The sequence below is a fragment of the Camelus ferus genome, chromosome 6 (genome assembly GCF_009834535.1).
Source record: "Camelus ferus isolate YT-003-E chromosome 6, BCGSAC_Cfer_1.0, whole genome shotgun sequence".
Classification (NCBI taxonomy): domain Eukaryota; kingdom Metazoa; phylum Chordata; class Mammalia; order Artiodactyla; family Camelidae; genus Camelus; species Camelus ferus.
The window spans coordinates 42,099,427-42,121,416 of NC_045701.1; the positions used below are offsets into that span (position 1 = coordinate 42,099,427).

At 39.1% G+C, this 21,990-nt stretch overlaps 1 protein-coding gene across 9 annotated transcripts in view; it reads right to left on the reverse strand.

The window, feature by feature from the left end:
• SLC25A21 (solute carrier family 25 member 21) overlaps nucleotides 1–21,990 on the reverse strand; it is a 421,523-nt gene that overhangs the window by 29,382 nt on the left and 370,151 nt on the right. For all 9 annotated transcript variants that reach the window (XM_032481914.1, XM_032481920.1, XM_032481919.1 and 6 more), the window contains 2 exons: nucleotides 16,264–16,323; nucleotides 12,844–12,951 (listed from right to left, as the gene is read on the reverse strand). In XM_032481914.1, the coding sequence (XP_032337805.1) occupies nucleotides 12,844–12,951; nucleotides 16,264–16,323 (168 nt within the window). The remainder of the gene's footprint in view (nucleotides 1–12,843; nucleotides 12,952–16,263; nucleotides 16,324–21,990) is intronic.

The following is a 21,990-nucleotide window of genomic DNA, read 5'->3' on the forward strand; positions in this document are numbered from 1 at the left end:
AGGTTTTTAAGTAATGAGTGACTGTTTCCTTTCGGGAGGTATAGCACAAAGGATATCTCTCCCTCTTAAATTTTGAATACTGAATAGTCAATAAAGGGAAATGTTCAGCATTTAATTATTTTTATTTCCCCAGAAGGCAAGCACTGACATGACATTTGTTTGATATTTCACTGGAGCAGGTTGCTTAAGTGGTCATGGTAATCGGATGCACTTACCGCCTAAAAGTGTTTTCTTATCATGTGCAATTAAGGCCGTGCCAGCAGAACAGAATAGAACAAATCCAATCAAGTCTTTTCATCCAACTTGTGTTTGCAGCTATGTAATTAACGTGATACATTTAAATGAGCTTGCTTATATAGTAAATCCTATAGTTTTTGCTGATAAATGTTTTTAAAACTCTAGCTACAGTTCTACACTCAACTTTATCTTTTCATTTAAGAGGATTAATTACACTCAACATGAAAAAATCATATGAGAACAAATCTTAAAACATAAAAGACATTGCATACAGGAAAACCAGAAATTCTCAGAAGGTTAAAGTTCACTCTCTATGCTACAAAATGGGACGTTTTTGTTCGTGTTCTGGCACATTGACTATCAACCCAAATTATTTATTTTGGTTTTCAAAACAGACTTGAGGACAAGTTGAGCAGAAGTTCATTTCCACTGGAAAGACTCTGAAAGTGCTGAACAAACTCCTAGGCACTGCTCTGTAGCTCTGAGGAAGGTAGCCTAGAAGGCATAGGAAAGGAAAGGAGGCAGCTCTCCTGGGGATGGAAGAAACAGGGCAGAAGTGAGGCTGCCTGGGTCCAGACTGACCAGTAAAGGTCCTCTCTGCTTCCAGCCCAAGCTTTCTCGGCATCCTCACCCACTCTGAGGCCCTCAGGGCGTAAGAGATGGTAGAACTCAGAGACCATCTTGATTCCTGAGCAACAGAGCAACCAACAGATTGGATTAAAGTGCAGCTTACCATGGCTTTCCCTAAATAGAGCAGGTATAAAGATGTTCCTATTGTTTAAACATCCAGTGTGCTAAATCATCAAAATTAAAAGAGAAGACTTCTGTTAGATCTTGGTGAGGATCAGCAAATATTCAAATGACACTGATGGTCTGTTTACTGATTTTCACTGGCTTGGATGTTCGGTGGGTAGAAAGTAATGAAACACATGGATTTCGACTCAAGTGCCTTGGTGGGTTTGAATTCAGTTGTGAATAATTAAGCAAACAAGAGGACAGCATAGTAGTTAGAAATAGGGAGTTGGAGCCATATAGCCCAGGGTTTGAGTTTCAACGATCCTGCTTGCCAGCTGAAGCAGGTTATTTTATCCTCTGATTTATCCTCACTTTACTCATCTGTAAAATAAGGATAGTAACAGAATATTCCTCATAGGATTATGGTGATGATAAGCAAGAATGAATTTTGCCCAATGTAAGCATTTACTATATATTAGCTGTTAATAATAATGGCAATTATGCTGATAATAAAAATAGTTATATCAGTAAAATAACACACGGTTTCCTTGTTAGTTGAAGGCAATGACAATCAAAAGGTGGAGGCTGCTTCAAGGGAGAGGAATGGCATGCATAACTAGCTTCTTCCTGCTCAGTCCTTCTGGGTGTCCTTTCTTTCCAGAGTCCTGGACCCTTGAGACAATGTCCTACAGAAACGCATCCAGAATGCAAGATCATAGGTCTGCTTCCTCTGCAACTCAACCAAATCTAACTCCTGGGCTGGAGCTCTCCTTCCAGGGATAGTTCCTCACTCCAGGGCTTTCCTCTCAGGAGCAGCAGATCCTGTAAACTGGCCCCTTCCCGATCCCTTGGTTAGCATCCTTGGTAAGAAGTCTCTACTCGATAGGACCACAGAAGCAAGGCTGCAGGGCAACAAAGGTTGGGAAAGGAAAAGCACACTCACTGGGCCTCTACCTCACACAGTTTACTGACGTCCTAGAGAGCACATTCATGCGTGTTACCAGGTACCTGGAACACAGTAAGTACTCATCAGTGTTGCCCATTATCACAGATGCTTAGTACTTCACATATTATTTAATCCTCTCAACAAGTGTGTGGGATGGATATTATCATTACCCCCATTTGATAGATGAGGAAACTAAGGTTAAGTTACTTGCTCAAGATCACAGAGCAAGTGGTAGTACCAGAGTACAAACTGAGGCCACCCCCTCAGACTCCAAGTTCGTAATTCTACACTGTACATTCTTCTGCCATCCAACGTACCTGATTGTCTGTCTCAACAATCTGCAAGGTGGGAGACAGGTATATTCTCATTTTACCAAGGATTAAGTAATATTCCTATGGTAAAAATTCTGCTAAATGGCTTAAGCAGAATTCTGCATCTAACTCAGTGCTGTTCTCATTCTTGTTGACTCATTTTTGTTATACATATGCAGTAAGATTTTCAGAGTTTGATAATCCAACTGATATAGGTAACAGATAATAAATACAGATATATTTTTTCTGGCAACCTGGGGCCTTGAGATAAAGAAAAACCTAAACTCTAACTCTCATAAGAATTAGAAGTGTGCTTTCTGCTTCATTCAGTGACTGTATCACACACATAAGCAAATATTTAATTAGAAAGGCAAAACATGACTTCCACGAGGATGCTTAAATAGGAAAATATAGGATCATTTTGACTAGATCTCTGTAAACACAAGGAATTTTACTAAACTTATTTGGTTACTGGGCTTCCACTTCAAAACAAAATGGTGACTGACTGGCATCATCAGCCAAATGATTCCAGTACTATCCAGCCCAGCAAGTCACCCACCAATTCAGTTTCCTTCCAATATTTAGATTCACTTCAATTTTCATATTTAGTTACCAGTTGTGGGCCAAACTGCATTCTAACTTTCCTAGATATACCTTTCATTGACTGCACCAGAGCTGCAAGCATGGAATAAGTGAGTCAGAATGTAGCTAAAGCTGTGATACCACAGTTCTCCACAATGGTTTATCCACAGTTTTCCACCATGGTTTATAAACATCTTCAGTTTACTAGTACCTGCCAGATGTATTTCCATTTGAAGGAACTCAAAGTCTACTTTAACTGTGACTTCACAATTTACTTACTGCCAGTTGCTAATTCTGATAGCTCCCCTGTTCTTTCATGCATGCACCCACTTATTCAAATACCCATTGAGTGCCTATTACATGCCATGCACTGTGCTATCTAGTACAGTACCTTGTCCATATTCTAGAATTGTAACAAATATTTTTGCTTTGCTTTTTATTTGGAGAGATATACTGATAAATTTTATGACTACCCATGAGAATATTCTACAATGGTTATGAAATGTGAAAGCAAATTTCTGTAATTGGTACAGCCACTGTGGAAAACAGTATGGAGTCTTCTCAAAAAAGTAAAAACAGAACTACCATATGACCTAGAAATTCCACTTCTGGGTGTATCTTCAAAAAAACAAAAATACTAATTCAAAAAGACATGCATCTCAATGGTCATAGCCAAGATATGGAAGCAACCTAAGTGTCCAACAACAGATGAATGGATAAAGAAGATGTGGTGTATATATGCAGTGGGATATTACTTGCCATAAAAAAGAATGAAATTTTTGCCATTTGCAACAATAAGGATGGACCTGGAGGGTATTATGTTAAGTGAAATAAGTCAGACAAATACTGTATGATATCACTTATATGTGGAAACTAAAAAATAAAACAAAATAGAGCATTGAACAAAAAAGAAGCAGACTCTCAAATATAGAGAACAATCTAGTGGTTACCAGTGGGGAGAGGAAAGGGAAGAGGGACAAGATAGGGGTAGGGGGTTAAAAAGTACAAACTATTATGTATAAAATAAATAAGCTACAAGGATATTATACAACATGGAGAATATAGGCAATATTTTATAATAACTATAAATGGAATATAACCTTTAAAAAATTGTGAATCATTATGTTGTATTCTTGTAACTTATTTTGTACATCAACTATACCACAATAAAAAATTGAAAGATGTGGTATATATACACAACGGAATACTACTCAGCCATAAAAAGAATGACATTCTGCCATTTGCAGCAACATGAATGGACCTAGAGAATATTATGCTTGGTGAAATGGCAGACAGAGAAAGACAGATAGCATGATATCACCTGTATGTGGAATCTGAAAAATAATACAAATGAATGTATACAGCAAAACAGAAACAGACTCACAGACATAGAGAACAAACTATTGGGTACCAGTGGGGAGAGGGAAGGGGAAGGGGCATGTTAGGGGTATGTATAAAACAGATAAGCAACAAGGATATATTATAGAGCACAGTGAACTATAGCCATTACCTTGTAACAACTTTTAACGGAATATAAACTAAAAATACTGAATCACTATGCTTATACCTAAAACTTATATAATATTATAAATTAACTATACTTCAATAATTTTTTAAAAATTAAAAGTCCTTAAGAGGCTGACATAAAAGAGAAGATCCTTTGCCTACACAATGCTCCCAGGCACCACTCTGGGGCACTGATTCCTTACTCTCTGAGAGCCCAGGATTACCAACAAATCACTGAGATCACTTATGGCAGCCTGATCTATTTTTTCTGGAGTTCTTCCATCCAACTACTGACCAGAGCTGGCTCTGATAACCTTGTGAGATCACGGACAGAGGTTTTAGGCAGCAGGCATTGTTCCCTGGGTAAATAGCTATCAAAGCATGGCCAGTAGGTAGAGGCATGGGGTGTGTGTCAGTCAATTTCCTCTTTCTCTAAAGCCAGAGAAGAGTTCTAGGCATACCATGTCCAAAGACAGCACGCTCCATGTGTATTCTTTACTTGCTTCCTATGGTGAGGGGATTTGGTTGCACCTTAGAGCCGATGGACTAAGGGTGTTGCACTGGAGTTCATCACATGACTGGAAAGCAAACCGGATGAGACCTTTATACAGTGGAGTGAGTGTTCGTATCTGGGCTGTAAGAAAAATACTGCTTTGTTAAAAAAGAGGAGATCCAGTCTTAGGTAGGAAAATATCCTTGCTCATTAGGATAAAAGATCATTTAAGCTTTTCATTCCTCAAATAAAGTCTTGAAGCATTTTCATAGATTTGGGAACAAAATGTAAGTGAAAAAAGAAGAATTGGGCTCAAAATCCCAGTTACACATCTCTTTTAGCTTAGATAGGCATTTTGCTAACTCATCATTGCAGTTTATTTTAATAGGGCATGATTATGGACCAAAAAGCATCCAAAATATAATTATATTCTTTCTAAAATTTACATTTGATGAACAGGTCTATTTTTAAATGATCTGTGAGTGGAAAATAATTTGCTCTAAACAAACTCTTCCAGATGCTGAGCCACAAGCTACGTCAACACCGAGTTGCTGCCCAGTAACCATCTGGAGGAACACGGAGTCTTCCGGTGACAGGACGCTGACCCAGCACCTTGCTCTGGCACTGCTGTGGACACAGGGGTGATGGCTCAGAGGAGACTGGCAATGTGCAAGAAGCCTCTGCTTTTTCATGGTTCCCTTTTGATTTTCCCTTAAGCATCTTAATTACCCACATTTCTTTATCCCAATGAAAACTGTGGTTGATGAGAAAGAGACCTCTATGTTAATGCTCAGTCCCTTAGAGCTAATAACTGCATTAGGCTTTATTTTCCCCTCTCTATAACATAGAGATAAAGCCACCAACATTATAGGGATAGTGGGAGGATCTGATTTGATCAAATGTGTGTCAGCACTGGAAGAGGTGGAGGGACACACAGCAGTTACCAGAGCAATGGGATTGGAGGGTGGTGGTGGCAGAAATCATCAATTACTTTTTTCTTATATAGCTCTGTATTACTTGATTTGTGGGGGGAAAAAAAAGTATCACTTTTGTAATTTACAAAATTATATAAATTTAAAAATTTAAATAAAGAAAAAAATATAAGGCATCTCGCATAGTATCTGGCATATAGTAGATGTTCTGTAAATGGTAGCTATTATCATTACTTCAAAGTCTCAACTCTGAAAGCAAAAATCTAGGGTTCCTGGCACAGCCGAGTGGAAGACTGAAGATCGGGTTTCTCTCCATGATAATGGAGAGTCATCTTGGCTGCTGCCTTAGGTATTATTGAAAGATAACCATAGGAATGGATTCATATACATAATTCACTTTTCTGCCCACAAGAATCATAGACTGGAAAGAAATAATTTACGTATGGAGCAGCTTTCAGGCAGTATTTCACACAGTAATGCAGGGAAAACTTGAACTTAACTCAATACATTATCATGAATGTTGACATGCCCTCGAAGCTGGGTTCTTACTCTATCTGAAAACAGAACCACACACTCTCTCTATATAACTTAACTTTTCTCTTTTTTGAAAGAGATGATCACAAAATCCAGTCCTATTCACTCTGCGTTGTCTCTTAAGAGTGTAACTAAGTTTCAACGTTTGTTAACTGCCTATGCAGAAAACCATCACTCAGCTTTGTGATACCGTGTATGACCTAACTGGTCTCTATTAGATTATTAAGCTCCCAGGATAAAGTGTGTAGAGCTATATTTAGTGGTGTTATCCAAAAGCAGACTCAAACCCTGAACTAATTTTTTAAAAGCACCTATTTTTAAAGACTCTACCATCAATGACACATTGGCTGTCTGTTCATTGATCCTTAAAACTGTAGTCACAGAGCATAGGTGGAAGACTAATTATTCCTTTCTTGGGCTGAATATCTTTAAGGACCAAACAAAGGTAAAACAGGTTTTTGAAATTTCTTAAGGGCTTAGTTTCATATTTGGGGGTGAGAATGATTATGTTCATATGTAACGCAGATAAAAATGACAGAGTAGAAGGGAAACCTGTGCCCCATCCACACATCAGAGGCAAATCCTATAGACCTCAAGGGAAGGAAAACATAACCCGTTAGCCAAATAATAACTTTGAAGTAGATTTCAAAGTGGAGAGAAAAACCGGGAAACAATTCATACAAGATTTTGCTCCTGGGGAGAAATTCACATTTTCCAGGCTAGCAGAGAGCATGCCAGCCAAACACCACTTGATTTAGCATAATTGATAAAGGACTTCTAGTTCTTGTAAGCGTACAGGAAAAAAACGATGCACCCAGTTAGAAGGCAGCAGGGTCTTACAAGGACAGCAAGCTACAAAGTCACACTTTTGGCAAGACTGAATGTACAAACCATCCCCAATGGAGAAATCCTCTGGCAGGCCTAGTCCTCAGCCAAAAAGACTACAAACCAGAACAACGCTTTGCTTGGGTTTAGTTTGAAGGACGGGGGGAAATTTGGGTCTATCTCGATTTTATCTGAACATGTTTTTACACCCACTGAACCAAACCAGAGCATGACAAAGCTGTGATTACTTTGCTCCCCACAGAAGGTCAAACATATTTAAATTAGAGACCGGTTTTCTTTATTCACTGTGAATTTTAAGATGCTGGCCAAGATTCTGGTATTGGAATTGGAGGAAGTGTGGCAGGGATTATAGTCTTTGACTGATATGGTGGTAATTTAAACAGTGCAGGCAAGACAAGCACACCTATTGAAAACCTTTATACAGAAGCTGGAAGGATATGAGGGAAGTATCAGGAACCAAATTAATCACAATTTCCTTCAAATTTCTAGAAGAGTTTAGGTCTAACTGGGTAGGAAGTCATATTTTATGGGTAACATACTTCTGACTGGCTAGAGAATCAGTCCTAGACCACAGAGGGGAGAACACAGGCAGCTGGATCCAGCAGGGTACCTGCCGTTCCTGGGAAATCCTGTCAGGAATTTCACTGAGGGCTCCAAGAACACAGCAGACGCAGCCTCTGCTCTCAGCCCTGGGACCCCAGCCAGAGGGGCCGCTTTCCTGGTTCCCACCACTACAGAGGGCCCCATTCTGGCCCTTTGCCTGCCATGCCTCTACACAGGGCCAAGTGACATCTACGAACATCCCACAACCTCCTTCTAGACTATGCTCTCTGCACCCAGGACCACGGCAGCCCTTCTGCTCCATCTTTATCACTCTGCCATTGCCCACAAGACATAAGGTGTAATATTAAGAGTAATATCTGACTACTGTTACCCTAGGCTCTCTTGCACTGCAGACAACTTCTCGGGAAATTTTCATGTTTAAAGGACCATGATGACTCACCTCCTCAGGCTGATGAGATAGGAAAATCCACCGTTACTGTGTGGGAATCCACAGTGGTTCATAACTAAAGCACGAAGGCAGAAAGGCTGAGCGGCAGACTTGTGGCCTGAGAAACACACTACTGGCAGACCAGCAAGTCAGCTCCCTGCAAAATAAGCCTCTGGGGAAATGGCTCTGTTTTCCCTACAGCTGTTGTCAGGCCATTTGGCCATGCTGTGTGCAGCCCATGCATCTCGTGTTCCACCGCACCTGGTAGCTGTAACTGAAAAGGAGCTTCGTTCACAACCTCCAGGTGAAGTGACCTAGAAGGCTTAATCAAGAATCCACGTTAACCCCACATGGTTGTATTCCAGAGGAAGAATATCCTGATTGTGGTAGAACACTTTCGAAAGTGGCTTCCAGTGTTTTTAGTTTCATCTCTAACTTCTGCTGTTATTTGTAAGTTATTTACAGCAAACAGATATCCAATTACTACTGTTTATGATAGTAGGCCTGCATCTGAGTTTAAAGACCTTGTCAGTAGTCACCGTAACTAGGTTTCCAGCCCTTAAGCCTTGATACAGAATTTGGGCTGAATGGATTGTGTTGGTAGCTGGGAATGACCCAAATGGGACACCATCGCTCAGTGAGCTGCTTTCACGCCCACAACTGGAGTCAGCTGTGACTGCTTGATATTAATTGGGGCAATATCTCCAGCTATACCTGTCTCTAGTTAACCTCAAGAATTTATAAGCTCAATTTGCATCTAGAAATCGTTGTCATTGGTTGAGTGCTTATCATGTACCAAGTAAGACCTTTGTGTATATTATTACATTTAAATTCTCATAAAAAGCAGGCTGCAATAATAACTACTAACACTTATTAAACCATCACTACATGACAGATTGTGCTGACAGCTTTACATGCATGTCTCAACTCACCCTCATGACACCATGTGATGTGGCCATGGCTACTATTCTTCCCTAACAAAGGAGGACACTGGGATCTGGTTAGAGTAGGAAGCAGGAGGCTGTCACATCGTCAGTAGCTCAGACAGCCCGGCAGTGCTTGTGTTTCTATCCACTTCACAGAGATGCCTGGCTGGAATGTAGTTGGACTGATCACCATCATTTTACAATGGAGGGAACTGCAAGTCACTTGTTTAAGGCCATACTGTCAGGAAATGGTAAAGAGCTTGATCGGGTTTCTCCCTAAAGCCTCATGGGTTTTCTCTCCCCAAACCAATAGCCTTCCTGTTCTAGACGGCTCTGTTCATATGTGTCCTTTGATAATTTGCGCATAAAGTTTAAACTTCTTAAGAAATTATACAGCAGGAAAAAATGGGGGTTCCTGCTACTGTAAGTGAAGTACTGGAAGCTGAATTAGGCAAGGCTGAGTCCTGAGATGGGCCAGCAAGTCATCCCCACCTGAATCAGCTGGGGTTTCTGCCTGAAGTGGGTTTGACCCTGACAGAGCCATTAGAACATTTCTTTTGGATTACTTACTTTTCTTTACATGGTTCTGTATTTTCTAAATTTTCTACAATAAGCAAGTGTTAAAGTAAATGTTAATACTGATATTAACTTTTCAGATAATACTGAATACATTCTCATGTTAAACATTCAAATACATCAAGCCCTCCCTTGATCTCTTCCAGTCTCCTCTCCAGAGGCAACCACAGTGAGGAGTGTGCATGAATTCCTCCAGACCTGCACTGTCCTATGAGGAAGTCAGTGAGATCATCCATGTGTGGCTACTGAATGATTGAAATGTCCTACTTCAAACTGAAATGTGCTTGTGAGCATAAAATACATACTAGATTTTAAGACTTAGTATGGAAAAAGAGTGTAAAATATCTCATATAATTTGTATACTGATCACATGTTGAAATGATACTGTTTTGGATATACTGGGTTAAAAAAATATAGGATTAAATTAATTTCCTCTGTTCTATAGATACTAGAAAATGTGGCACACATTGTATTTCTGTTGGATAGCACTGCTCAAGAGTCTGGATCATTTTTAATACATTTATACACTTCTATGTATATGTGGAAACATACAGTTTTTTGGTGTTTCATAACATAAATATGCATTACTTTAATACGTGGATTACAACTTTTTTTCTTTAAAAAAGAGATGTAATCTTCAAATGCATTGTGCATTTAATTTTATTTTTAAACTTTTGGGGGGAGAGATAATCAGGTTTACTTATTTACTTTTAGAGGAAGTACTGGGAGTCAAACCCAGGACCTGGGAGTCAAACCCAGGACCTTGTGTATTCTAAGCATGCACTCTACCACTTGAGCTATACCTTCCCCTGGGTAAGTTAACTCCGTTCTTCTTCCCTTTCTCTTCCTCTTCCTCTTCTCCCCCTACTCCACCCCCGTACTTCTTAACAATCTACAAAGCCTCAGAGTGAAGAAAGGATAATTATCCTTGGCCATACAAATGCTGACATGAGCATACTTAACATATGGATTAATTCAACACAGGTACAGATGAACAAAAGGGTATCCCTTGCTGGATAAAAGGAAGTGCTAGTCAATGGAGGAAGGCTTTGGCCTTCCAGTGGGTCCTAGTCAAAAGACACAGGAAACAGTTTCATTTGCCAAAAATAACTGGTAGTTACTTTTAAATAACTAGATCTGAAATTTGCTATTCATATCATGTCATTTCTTTCTCTCAGATGTTTTGCGTTAATAGGCACAGTCCTATTGCTTTATGTCGAGTGACTGTGTGCTGACTACTTTTCAATTTGATCAATATTGCCTATAAAGTGCCGCCTCAGGTTAGCCACTGAGTCCTGACAGCTGCTGGAAATAAACGCTGATATGTGTGACCCTCTTTTCCTAAGTTCTGACTAGTTGAGGTAATATGACCAATATAATGCAATTAATAGATTTTATTTTCTCTAAGTAAGTATCTGACAATGAATCCAGTTCAGTGGATTCTGCAAAAGAAATGACCCTAAACGAGCTCCCGTCTCTCCCCTACTTAAAGAAAATGGCTGCATCTACATAAACAATTTACACAGAACACACTTGTGTAAATGAACCAGGAACACATGCACATGCAGCATTCTTGTGTTGCACTGGAGAGTATTTGCCAGGTTCGAGCAAGGCCTTAGCACAAGCAAAACATCAACAGTTCTTACATGGCCTCAGTGTAGAACCTTCTTGAGAGCAGAGGAGAGAGAAAGAACGTTAGGCATGAGCAGAGGCGCTGTGATAACGTTATTTTCATTCCTCTGAGTGCTTCTCGGTGCTCTGTCCCATTTGTGTTCCTCTGCTTACATGCTGTCTTGATAAAGGACTGCAGTTTGAAGGCCTGTGTATTCTTTCCCTTACCCCTTGCTGCCCCAAGGCAAGCTTCCCAATGGGTAAGACGGGCATCGAATGGGGAGCTCCAAGTTATCTTCTAGCTGCTAATTCTCCCAGCCTAACAAATCAAATTTTCCTTGATCACATTCCATGGGGGGCTGTCTTAAATGCTTCACACTGATAGGACATTTGAAAAGTGTTTCTTTTCTTTTTTCCTTAGTCCTTGCCATCTTTTTCCATCATTCAAGGAAGAATAGAGAAAAAGCAAAACAGAAACAAAGACTAGAGCAATCCACGAATTTTCAACCTTTATTGAAGCACTATATATCACTGCAATTAAGACAACCTTTTGAAGCATAAAAAACAAAAAACCAAAAAACCCCCAAACTCCCTTAATTAGGATTACCTTCATCTGAGTAGACACCATCTGCTGTAGCCGCCCAACCCTGTCCTCCACGGGGCTTGGCAGCTGCAGGTGAGTCAGGCCCCTCTCCCCTTTCCCACACTCCTGCTCAAGAAGTTGCCAGGGAGCTCTCAGGCAGTATCAGCAGGCAGGAAGTGCGGCGGGAGTGAGAGGGGTCTCCACCCATTAGCAGCTGCTTAAGTAGTAGGCAGGGGAACTTTTCTACGGAGAAATTCAGGTCAGCAGATACTCCAAACCAATTTATACCACATGCTACCCAGTTGTGGAAGTAAATTAAAATGCTAAGAAAGGACCTGGGAATGCCAATCCCCTTGTTTTTTCCCCTGTCTTGTGCTTGGCACCCAAAAGAATAAAACAAGAACAGCTGGACTTGGTGGTTTAAAGGGAATTATTAGGCAACCGGAAGGAAGTGAAGGCAGCACACACCAAGGGAAGCTGTCTTCATGGAACATCATGTACCAGTGATTAAATGTCAAGACCCATCATTGTCCAGGTGGTGATCTCCACAGTTTTGGTAGCCTGCTCATTCAGATTTAACCAAAAGACAAGCTTGACAGATGATCAGAATCTTTGGGGGATGGCTGTGGGTGGAGTGGGGAAAGGAGTGAGGTAATTTCATAAAATGACTTCATAATTTTTTTTTAAAGAAAGCACACTAATATTATCACCTCAGTGGTTTTTGCTATAGTCTATTCTAGTAAAACGTGAAATAGAAGTTTTGCCAGAAGTAGAGAAAACATTTCCAAACAAGTCATTATAGATTACACTACAAGTCTAAAATAAAAATGTATAAACAAGTGTTTGTCCATCAGACTTTGGGACATTTTTGTTTATGCTTTCCTTGTTGAAGAAATTTCACTTTCTCTTATGCTTTAATAAGTTACTATAGCTTTAACAAGTGGATAAGACCTGGATTCATAATTTTATATGTATATACACCAAAAAATAATTTTTTACACTCCCTCAACAATAGGAAATCATTAAATGATTACCTCTGTAAATGTGTTCCGATTGGCTTGCAAGCCAACTTTTACTACCTCAAAAGGGTTGACCACGATGGCTTCTGTTAGTCCAGATCCCAATCCAGCAATGGCAAATGTCTAGAAAAATTAAGTCAATGAATACTTTAAAACAAGCTATCATATGTACCGGATTAAGCATCCCACTCATTACACTATGCAGCTGAATGTTATAAAGAGAATGGAGAAACTCACATAAATGCACCATATACCATTACTAAACAGCTTTGGATCTTGATTAGATGCTGACAATTCATGAAGAAGAAATTACAGAAGCCACAAACCACATCCTAACAATTCAAAATAAAACGTCAAAGTCCCATCAACAATGAATTTTTCCTTTAATGAAAAGAAAGGTTGTTTTATTTATATAAGGTGGATACTAAAACATCTGCACATGTAACAATTAAAAGAGAGTTCGCCTTGTAAAAAAAAGAGCTTCATTTTTAAACACACACTTAAATACATTTATTGAGCACATAAAAAATTCAAGAAGCAGAACCACAAATAAAATGTACATAAAAAGCTAGATTTCAGGTAACCAAGGAGTATAGACCAAAGAGTATAGCTGAAAACATATAAATGTATTCTGAGAGTCACTATTCTAGACTATTAACAGACAAAAAAAAAGATTTTAAAATTCACTCTTTCCTTATCTTTTTAAACTGTTAATTGTCCTTCTAGACCTAGAAGCTGAGGAATAAAAGGTGAGATCAGAAATGGCTAGGCTGTTTTGAAGGGCTCAACTAAAATCTAAACCATTTATCAAAAGATGGCTGTGTGTCAGGTTCTTATTTGCTGTTAAGAATTTCTACAATAGGAAAGAACAACTTTCTAGAATTTTCCTCTAAGTAAAATGCTTAAGGCTTTTTCAGAAAATCTGTATCAAAAATAACCACAACTACTAAAACATACACACACACATATACACACACAGAGCAGGAAAACAAAATGAAACAAAGCCTCAAACCCCCAAAACAGATGCCGGGAAAAAAAAGAAGAAATTCTTCAGTGCTGAACCTCTAATTCTGGAAGAGGTAGTACTATATACAACTAAGAGAAGAAAAAAGCCAGTAAAGAATAAAGAACAGAAACTCTTGTCAGAAGTCTCTAATTTCTTCAAAGTAGGAGACTAAAAGTGAAAAGGGAGGAAGGAATGTTCTGTAACCTTGGAGGGGGAGGCAAGGTGGAGCCAGGGCAGAGTCCAGAGCCAGGAGATGTGGGGTTAGGTCCCGGTTCTGCCTCTTTGTTGGCTATGTGACCAGAGCTGCCACATACAGCAGTTTGGGCAAAAAGGTGATGTGGAGGCTGAAATCCTGCAACTTCTTTGCCATGCTGGAGTCCTGGAGAGGCATCAGTCAGGAGAAAGGGACACATTTTCCTAATCCACATGAAAACACGATGTGTGTTAGCTGGAGCTCTGTGTTTAAATCACTGAATCTTTTATAAGCCACAGTTTTCCCATCTGTAAAATGGAGCCAATCATAGCTAATCTTTCTATTTAATACGGTTATCATGAGGGTCAAAATAACATGCAAAAGCCCTTTGTAATGTGCTGTACAAAACCCACTGTTACTGTTGCACGTAAAAATGGAGAGGAAGAATGGGATTGTATACAGATTCCAGGAGAGAGGGAATTCTTAACGATGTTTTCCTTCCAAGCCTCTTCATTACGATTTTAAACATATTTGTATAGGGTAACAGACCAAATATTTTATTCATTTATCTCAGACTTCCATCATGGAAGCCAAATGCAGGGGGAAAAAAAAAAACAAAACTAGTCCCAGACTCTTCTGACTGAAAGAGCGAAAATCCAGATGTTCAGGTTTTTATTACTATATGCAATCTTCCAAGTAATTCACTTTTTTGTTCTTGTATAAAACTCAGCTACATTTGCTGTCAGAACTAGTGTTCAGCAGTCTCTTGTCAAAAGAATTGATCAGCTATCAGCAGATCATGTTACCCAGATTGTTCCAGAGACCAGCGGTAACTGTCGGGTTCCCAGCCTCCTAGGCTTTTCATGTGCGAGCACCAGGGGACATTTAAGGGCTGTTGAAGTGTTTAGCTGTATCAAAAAGAAACTGGAATAAATGAGTTCAAGAAAAGAGAAAAACTGTATAGAGTCCGCATGAATTCAGTTAGACTATCTGGAGTGGCCAAGTGCTTTTCTGTTTGTACTCTCAAGAGGGTCCAAAGAACTGCAGTCTCTCACGTGGTACCAATCCTTGGCACAGAACAGCGGCTGCCCTCTGGAGACCATATTTTATTGTCCTTTGCTAGGAAGTTTTTAATCTTCTTTTTAACAAGATGTTTTCAAAGTAAAGGGAGACATTCAGGGAAGACAGTGAGGAACTAAAAAAAAAAAATCTTAGGTAATTTTAGGACTCATGCTGCCACTTTTCCTTCTGTGCAAGGTCACCTCAAAGTCCCCATTTTTTAAGCAAGAGGATGAATGAGAGGTTTCTCTGTTATAACCCAAAGTGACACTATAAGGTTTCTTAATTGGATCCTTCCTAGAAAGAGAGCACAGATGATTTTTTTAAAAAGCAGACAATTATTTTTAATGAAACTTTACAAGCAAAGTAATTAAAGAGCTGAAGCTCAGAACGCTGCCCCTCTGGTTGAGTTCTGAAGTACATTCCAGCAGGTAAACTGGGCGATTTTCCTAGTGGGTGGGAGGCTCACTGTTGGTCAACTGCAGGGGCAATGCCGACTTAGTTTAGTTGAGTTTTGTTTTGCAGATTTGGAGGGAGAAGTTAGTGCATGTGCTCTCTCTGGGCCCTCGCTGCACACATAGAGCTAGCTTAGTCAGTATAGTTTAACTTGTTCTGTGAAAAGCAGCAGAATGACCAAGAAGGAGAGGCATGGGCAAAGGTTCAAATCACCAAATGATTTTCATGTAATAGCTGAGACATGTCATTGTGAGATCACTATTCTCACAAAAGGTTCCTCAGTCTGCATCTGACCACAGAGTGACCTGAAGTCCTATATTTACTACACCTTGAGCAAAAGCTGGAAAAGTGACCTATTAGGAAATAATTTTAGGCACATTGACTTTCACATAAATAGATATGTGCAGTGTGTCTGTAAACATACGCATGTTTTGGCTTTACAAGAGTCTTTGACAAATGAACCCTTTATTTTATATTTTCAACCATATCTCATATGGGCCTTTCCACACATATCATTATTATCATAAATTCATCACTGGGAGCTATAAAATAGCCAAATTGTGAGTTATTAGGAAGATGGCTTTCAACAAGTAGCTGAACATTGAATAACTCGAATTCATATTTTAGTAGCTGGGCTTGGGGAGTCAAAAGGGGTTTTGTTTCCAGATTTTGCTTTATGAAATAACCCACACACTTAAGTATAATAAATACTCTCACTTACCAATGCTGGTGACAGTGACACATATCCTAGCAATTTCTTGTACTGCTCAAAGGTGAAAAACTGTGAAAGAAAACCAAACCCAGAGATTTATAACAATTTCCTGCAACAAACCCTTGAAATGACTCAAATTTCTTTAGTAAATCATTACATTAACCAGTATTTTAGAAAATGATAAACCATTGAACACAGTTTTTAATCCGGTCTCGGTTAGTTGCTATTGAATCTTACTTTAACATTCACATTTTCAAATACAGCTATAATAACCTACAGAAGAGCTGATGGAATCCTTTATAGCAGTAAATGAACCGTACAGCTTCCATTTACCATGACCATTTTCAGTTTCCCCAGACATCAATAGACTTCTTTTTTATGGCAGTGATTCAGAATTATAGGCATACAGACCTGAAATCTTTGGTCTCCTATGCTTTTTCTATGCTTTCCCAGTGAATGCCCAATTTTCTAACCCGCTTGTAAAAGACATCCACTTCTCAGCTTTGACTTGCATTTATATTGCTGCGTTATCTCTACTGTTCCATGGAATTTCAAAACACTCAGTGATGATGAAGATGCTATGATAAACTAGGGAAGGACCCAACAAGGACATCTAGTCTATCCCCTGCCTGAAAGTAAGACTGTCCTTAACCTGAATGAGGAAAGAGAGCTGCTTATTCCTCTCTTTAAAATCTGATCATGATGAAGATGTTGTTGGTTCCTTCAGTAGATGATGTTTAATATAATTTTCTCTGCAAATAGATTTCTATGGAGGCAAATTTAATCGATCACTTTGATAATATGCCCCAAATAAATTTTTCTCCCGTCTTTCTATATTATAGCTTTTGGACAACAGTCTGCTTGAACATGATGCTTTGCTCCAGAATAGCTCCTACTCTGTAAGGTAGCTGCCAACATCACTGATGAAACACACTCTTAGGTCCTGCTAGGGTCTGATTCTCAACACCTCAGAAATGGCATGGGTAGTTCATGGTCTTAAATGTCTTCTTCTATCTATTACTTTATAACCCAGTACAATGGGGCAAGAAAAAAAAATGTAGATTTGAGGGCCACGTAATATTCTGTTGTTAGAAAGAGGTAGTTTCATGTAGATAGGGCTATAATGAGTCTTTGGGCAGCTCAAGAGTCATTACATCACTGGATAGATTTTAATTCTTTTAAAGACTCAGGAACTATATTTGTGTTATGGTCCTTTCGATCAACAATGGATGTAGTCTTTTCTAGAAGAGGGATCCATTCATTCACTCATTCAGCAAATAGTTATTGAATGCCTTCTATGTTCTAGGCACTGGAGATGCATCAGAAAACAAAGAGAAACCCCTGCCTTCTAGGTCTAACATTCTGGTGGGTGGTGATAAACTTGAAACTATCCTGCTGTTAAAATAATACCACCAGGATCCAACACAGTTTTGAGGAGAGATGCACTAGAAACCATTAAAGGGAAAAGAGAGTCTTGGGTTTAAAAGATCATTTATTGTTTCTTCTTTTTCATAGCCATCATCATCACTATTCTTTTGATAATCACCTTGTGAGGATTTTGATGTGAGCAGTCCTAGGTCTGAATCCTGGCTATGCTACTTAGCTGTGACAGTGTAGGTTGAACTTTCTAGGCCTCAAGAACTTAAAACTTAGCTTCTAGAGTAGCCCTTAAATAAGAGAACTTGACTATGATTTCCTGACATGCCTGGTGCATAGCAGACTTTCAGAAAATTTTAGCTTCCATTTCCTTTTTCACTTTGGTTACTAAAGGAACCATAGATAGCTAAGTTACATGTAGCACTTGTGAGAGCCTGCTGTGGTCCAGGAAGCACACCGAGGCCTTTGCACGTGCTACTGCATTTAATCCATATCATCTCATCAGGTAACAGGTCATAGTACTACCATGATTCCCATCTGTAGACACATGTTCTGCAGCTAGTTGAGTGGGAGGCCTGTGATTCCCCCTACGTCTAATTTCAAAGCCCGGGTATGCTCTTAACCACAAGACTGTACTACTCACTGCTGAGCCATGATTGTTAGTGGTTTGGGAAGAGGTTCTCTGCACTGGAATTCTCTTGCTGCTGAGATCTCCTTGCCGTCCCTGGCTCTGGAAACTGAGTCTCTTAAGGCAGAAGATCTCAAACTTTTCTGATCACAATCTATGTAAAAAATATTTACCCAACACAGGTGCCATACGAGCACACAGTACAGGCTCGTATTTATAACTGAAACAAAACATAGCTATAAAACAATGTTTACCCCTTCACTATGTGTGATGCATTCTGTTTCTACTCTATTTCATCAAAACATTTTCTGGTCATGATCCACGACATCTAGTGACCCATTAAATTGATTTCAGGACTCAGAGGTCATGACTCATATTTTGGGAACACTGTTCTATGGGGTTTACATTGAGTTCTGGGAGATATTGGGCCTCAGGGAGGCCTCACTACCTTGTTACCTTCCAGTGTGAGGATGCATTTTTTTCTCTTTTCGACTTTCTGTCATGACAAGGAATTAAGGACCAAACTGGGATCTCAAAGGAATAGTCTGGGGACATGGGCTTGACCAGTTCCTCTGAGCAATTCTCACAGGGAATTCCAAGTCTACACTTTGAGGCAATTCTAGGCTTTTCATTTCCCCATCTCTAAAACTGTTAAAAAAAAAAAACCCAAACTACTCCTAGCTGACTGGTACTCATCAGGAGTCTTGCTGGAAGATTTTGGTGAATGGCTAGGATAGAATAATTCAGGTTCCTGGAACGGAAGAAGCCCTACAGGTCAGTGAGAAATTGCTAGTGTACTAAATTCAGAAGTAATGAACAATAAATAATCACACGTTCTAATAAGCAAGTAGTGCTTCAAACTAAAAAAAAAATCTTGTTTTAATTTCTACCTTTGCAGCCAAAGTTTAATTTACTAAATATAAAATAAATCAATATCTCAAGAAAGGTAAAGTTAAAATCTTTTAAAATGGATTTTCAACAATAGTAAAATAATGTGATGTCATTATAGTTTGAAACCAATATTAACTAAACATATTCATTTATTTATTCATTCATTCAACAAATATTTATTGGACGTCTCCCATGTTCAAAGCTTGGAAGACGTTATACTAGAACTATATTCTTAAAAACTAGTAGACTAGTTGTTATTTTAATTCCTTTCCATACAGCACTACACCCTTCCTGCTTTCATGATATTTCTTAGTAATTTCTCATCCACAACATTAGTTATTGCAGAGATGTGATAAAAGTACCCTATCATATAAGATATGAGGTTACATGGTAAGGATGGAATTAGGAGGTCAACATGTAATAATGTTACCTACCCGAAGTCAAGCAAATATGCCACTAAAGAGTTTTGAAAACATACATACTCAATTAGGGTTTTGGGAACCTTGAACATAAAACCTGGAATCCAAATTAATATGTTATATGTAACCTATATAGTGGAATCTAGAAGTTTATCCCAGGGAGAAGGGCTGGGCCATGTGGTCCCTGGAGAAGTGTCATGTTGTGGTTGGGCACGGGAGGCGGGTGTAGTGCCTGGGTGGCCCAGCCCTCCAGACGGCACTTTTCCCTTTGCTTTCATCCACGCTCACTGAGCAGTCTGATGACTAAGCTGACCTCCCTGATCCTCTCTTCTGGGCTGCAGCTAAATTACATGGAAACAGTTTGATCCATTTGGGTCTTGCTTTTAACAAATGGGACCTGAGCAGTGCTCAGATTAGGACTAACTATTCCCCACTACAGAGGCAAACCTCTTCTGGGTACCCCCTCAATGCCCTGAGCTGGTGGGAACAGGCACTATTCCCAGCCCCGTGGGACTGCTCACGAATCCTGCCATTCCCTGAAATCCTTTGGATGCTCTTTCCAGGCCTTGCTAGTTTGCTCTTGTGTGAGCTGGTCAGCTAGATACCTGAGGCGCCCCTCTGCAGATCTTAGGAATCTCTCTCCATGCAGCACTCTCTTTCTCTGATACTCTGCCCTGTGAACTCTAGCTGCCTCCCCAGCGTCTCAGCTCCTTCTCATCCCAGGGAGTGAGCTGGATTTCCCCTGCGTGTCCGTGGGCCTGGAAACTCTCTCAATGCAGTAAGCTGGGGCAGCCACAGGGCTCATCTCATTTGTTCTCCATCTCTCAGGTATGACTATCCTTCCTTGTCTCATGTCCAGTGTCATAAAAATTGTGGTTTCATATATTTTGTTCATTTTCTGTTTCTGCTGTTTCAGGCAGGAGAGTAAATCTGGTCCCTCTGACTTCATCTTGGCTGGAAATGGAAGTCTTGGCCTTTCAGAAACTCTGAATAGTAGATTTGGGAATTTGGGGGAGAAGGACCAGAATATATCCTGCTATAGAGTAATAAATTTTCTTTCTGTTTCCATTTATATATGTTTCATTTACTCATCTACTATCCATCGAACATCTACTATGTGTAGACACCGTGATAAGCATTAGGATAGAGTGGTGAACAAATAACCTTCAAAATTTATAACCTTTCACAAGTTTGGTTAGCATTAAGCAGTCCTTGAGAGTATGACCTTTGAAAAATGGTATTTCTGGAACTGTTAAGCTCAAGACTAGATCCTGGAACCTGGAATGTGGTGCCTGCCATCTCTGAGCAACCAGTTGGTCTCTTTCAGAGGTCTTCATTTCCTTTTGCTAACTTCAATACTAATTCAGTCTTCATTTGTGAAAGTGGAAGTTTTATTTACTTGCCATTCATTTATTTAGTCATTTTATTTTAATGAATCTCATTTCAAAGAATAAAGTACAAATAGCCAGAACATGGAAACAACCTAAATGTCCACTGACAAATGACTAGATAGAGAAGATGTGGTATATATACACACAATGGAATACTACTCAGCCATAAAAAAGGGTAGTAATGCCATTTGCAGCAACATAGATGGACCTGGAGATTGTCATACTAAGTGAAGCAAGCCAGAAAGGGAAAGAAAAAATACCATAAGATATCACTTATATGTGGAATCTAAAAAAAATGACACAAATGAACTTATTTACAAAACAGAAACAGACTCACAGACATAGAAAACTAACTCATGGTTACCAGGGGGAAAGAGTGGGTAGAGGGATAAAGTGGGAGTTTGGGATTTGCAGATACTAACTACTATATATAAAATAGATAAACAACAAGGTTCTACTGTATAGCATAGGGAACTATATTCAATACCTTGTAATAGCCTATAATAAAAAAGATTGTGAAAAGGAATATATATATATATATATATATATATATATATATATATATATATATAGAACTGAATCACTATGATGCACACCAGAAAATAACACAACAGTGTAAACTGACTATACTTCAATAAAAAAAAAAGAAGAAAGTACAGAAAAAACTTAGCATTGTCTGTTTCTATTTATATTTAATATTCAGAGACCATATTTATGTATGTATGCAGGTGTGTATCTATGGTCTCTGAATATTTTTTTGAAGTAAACTTTGATGACATACAATGAAGCAGTTTATGATATAAGAAATCATTGCAATCAGATGATCATTTTCCTCACAAATCCTAAGACAAATATCTATAAAATGAATGTTTTCATAAATTGTTGAAAAACTAGTGCTATCCATCTGGTAAAGATACATTTAACTCAAAGTTATACTTAAAAAGCCAATGTACTTACCATATGTCTCAATAATTTTAAGGTAAAATCTACTTGAAACAAGATGTCTGGGACACATACACCATATCCAGTT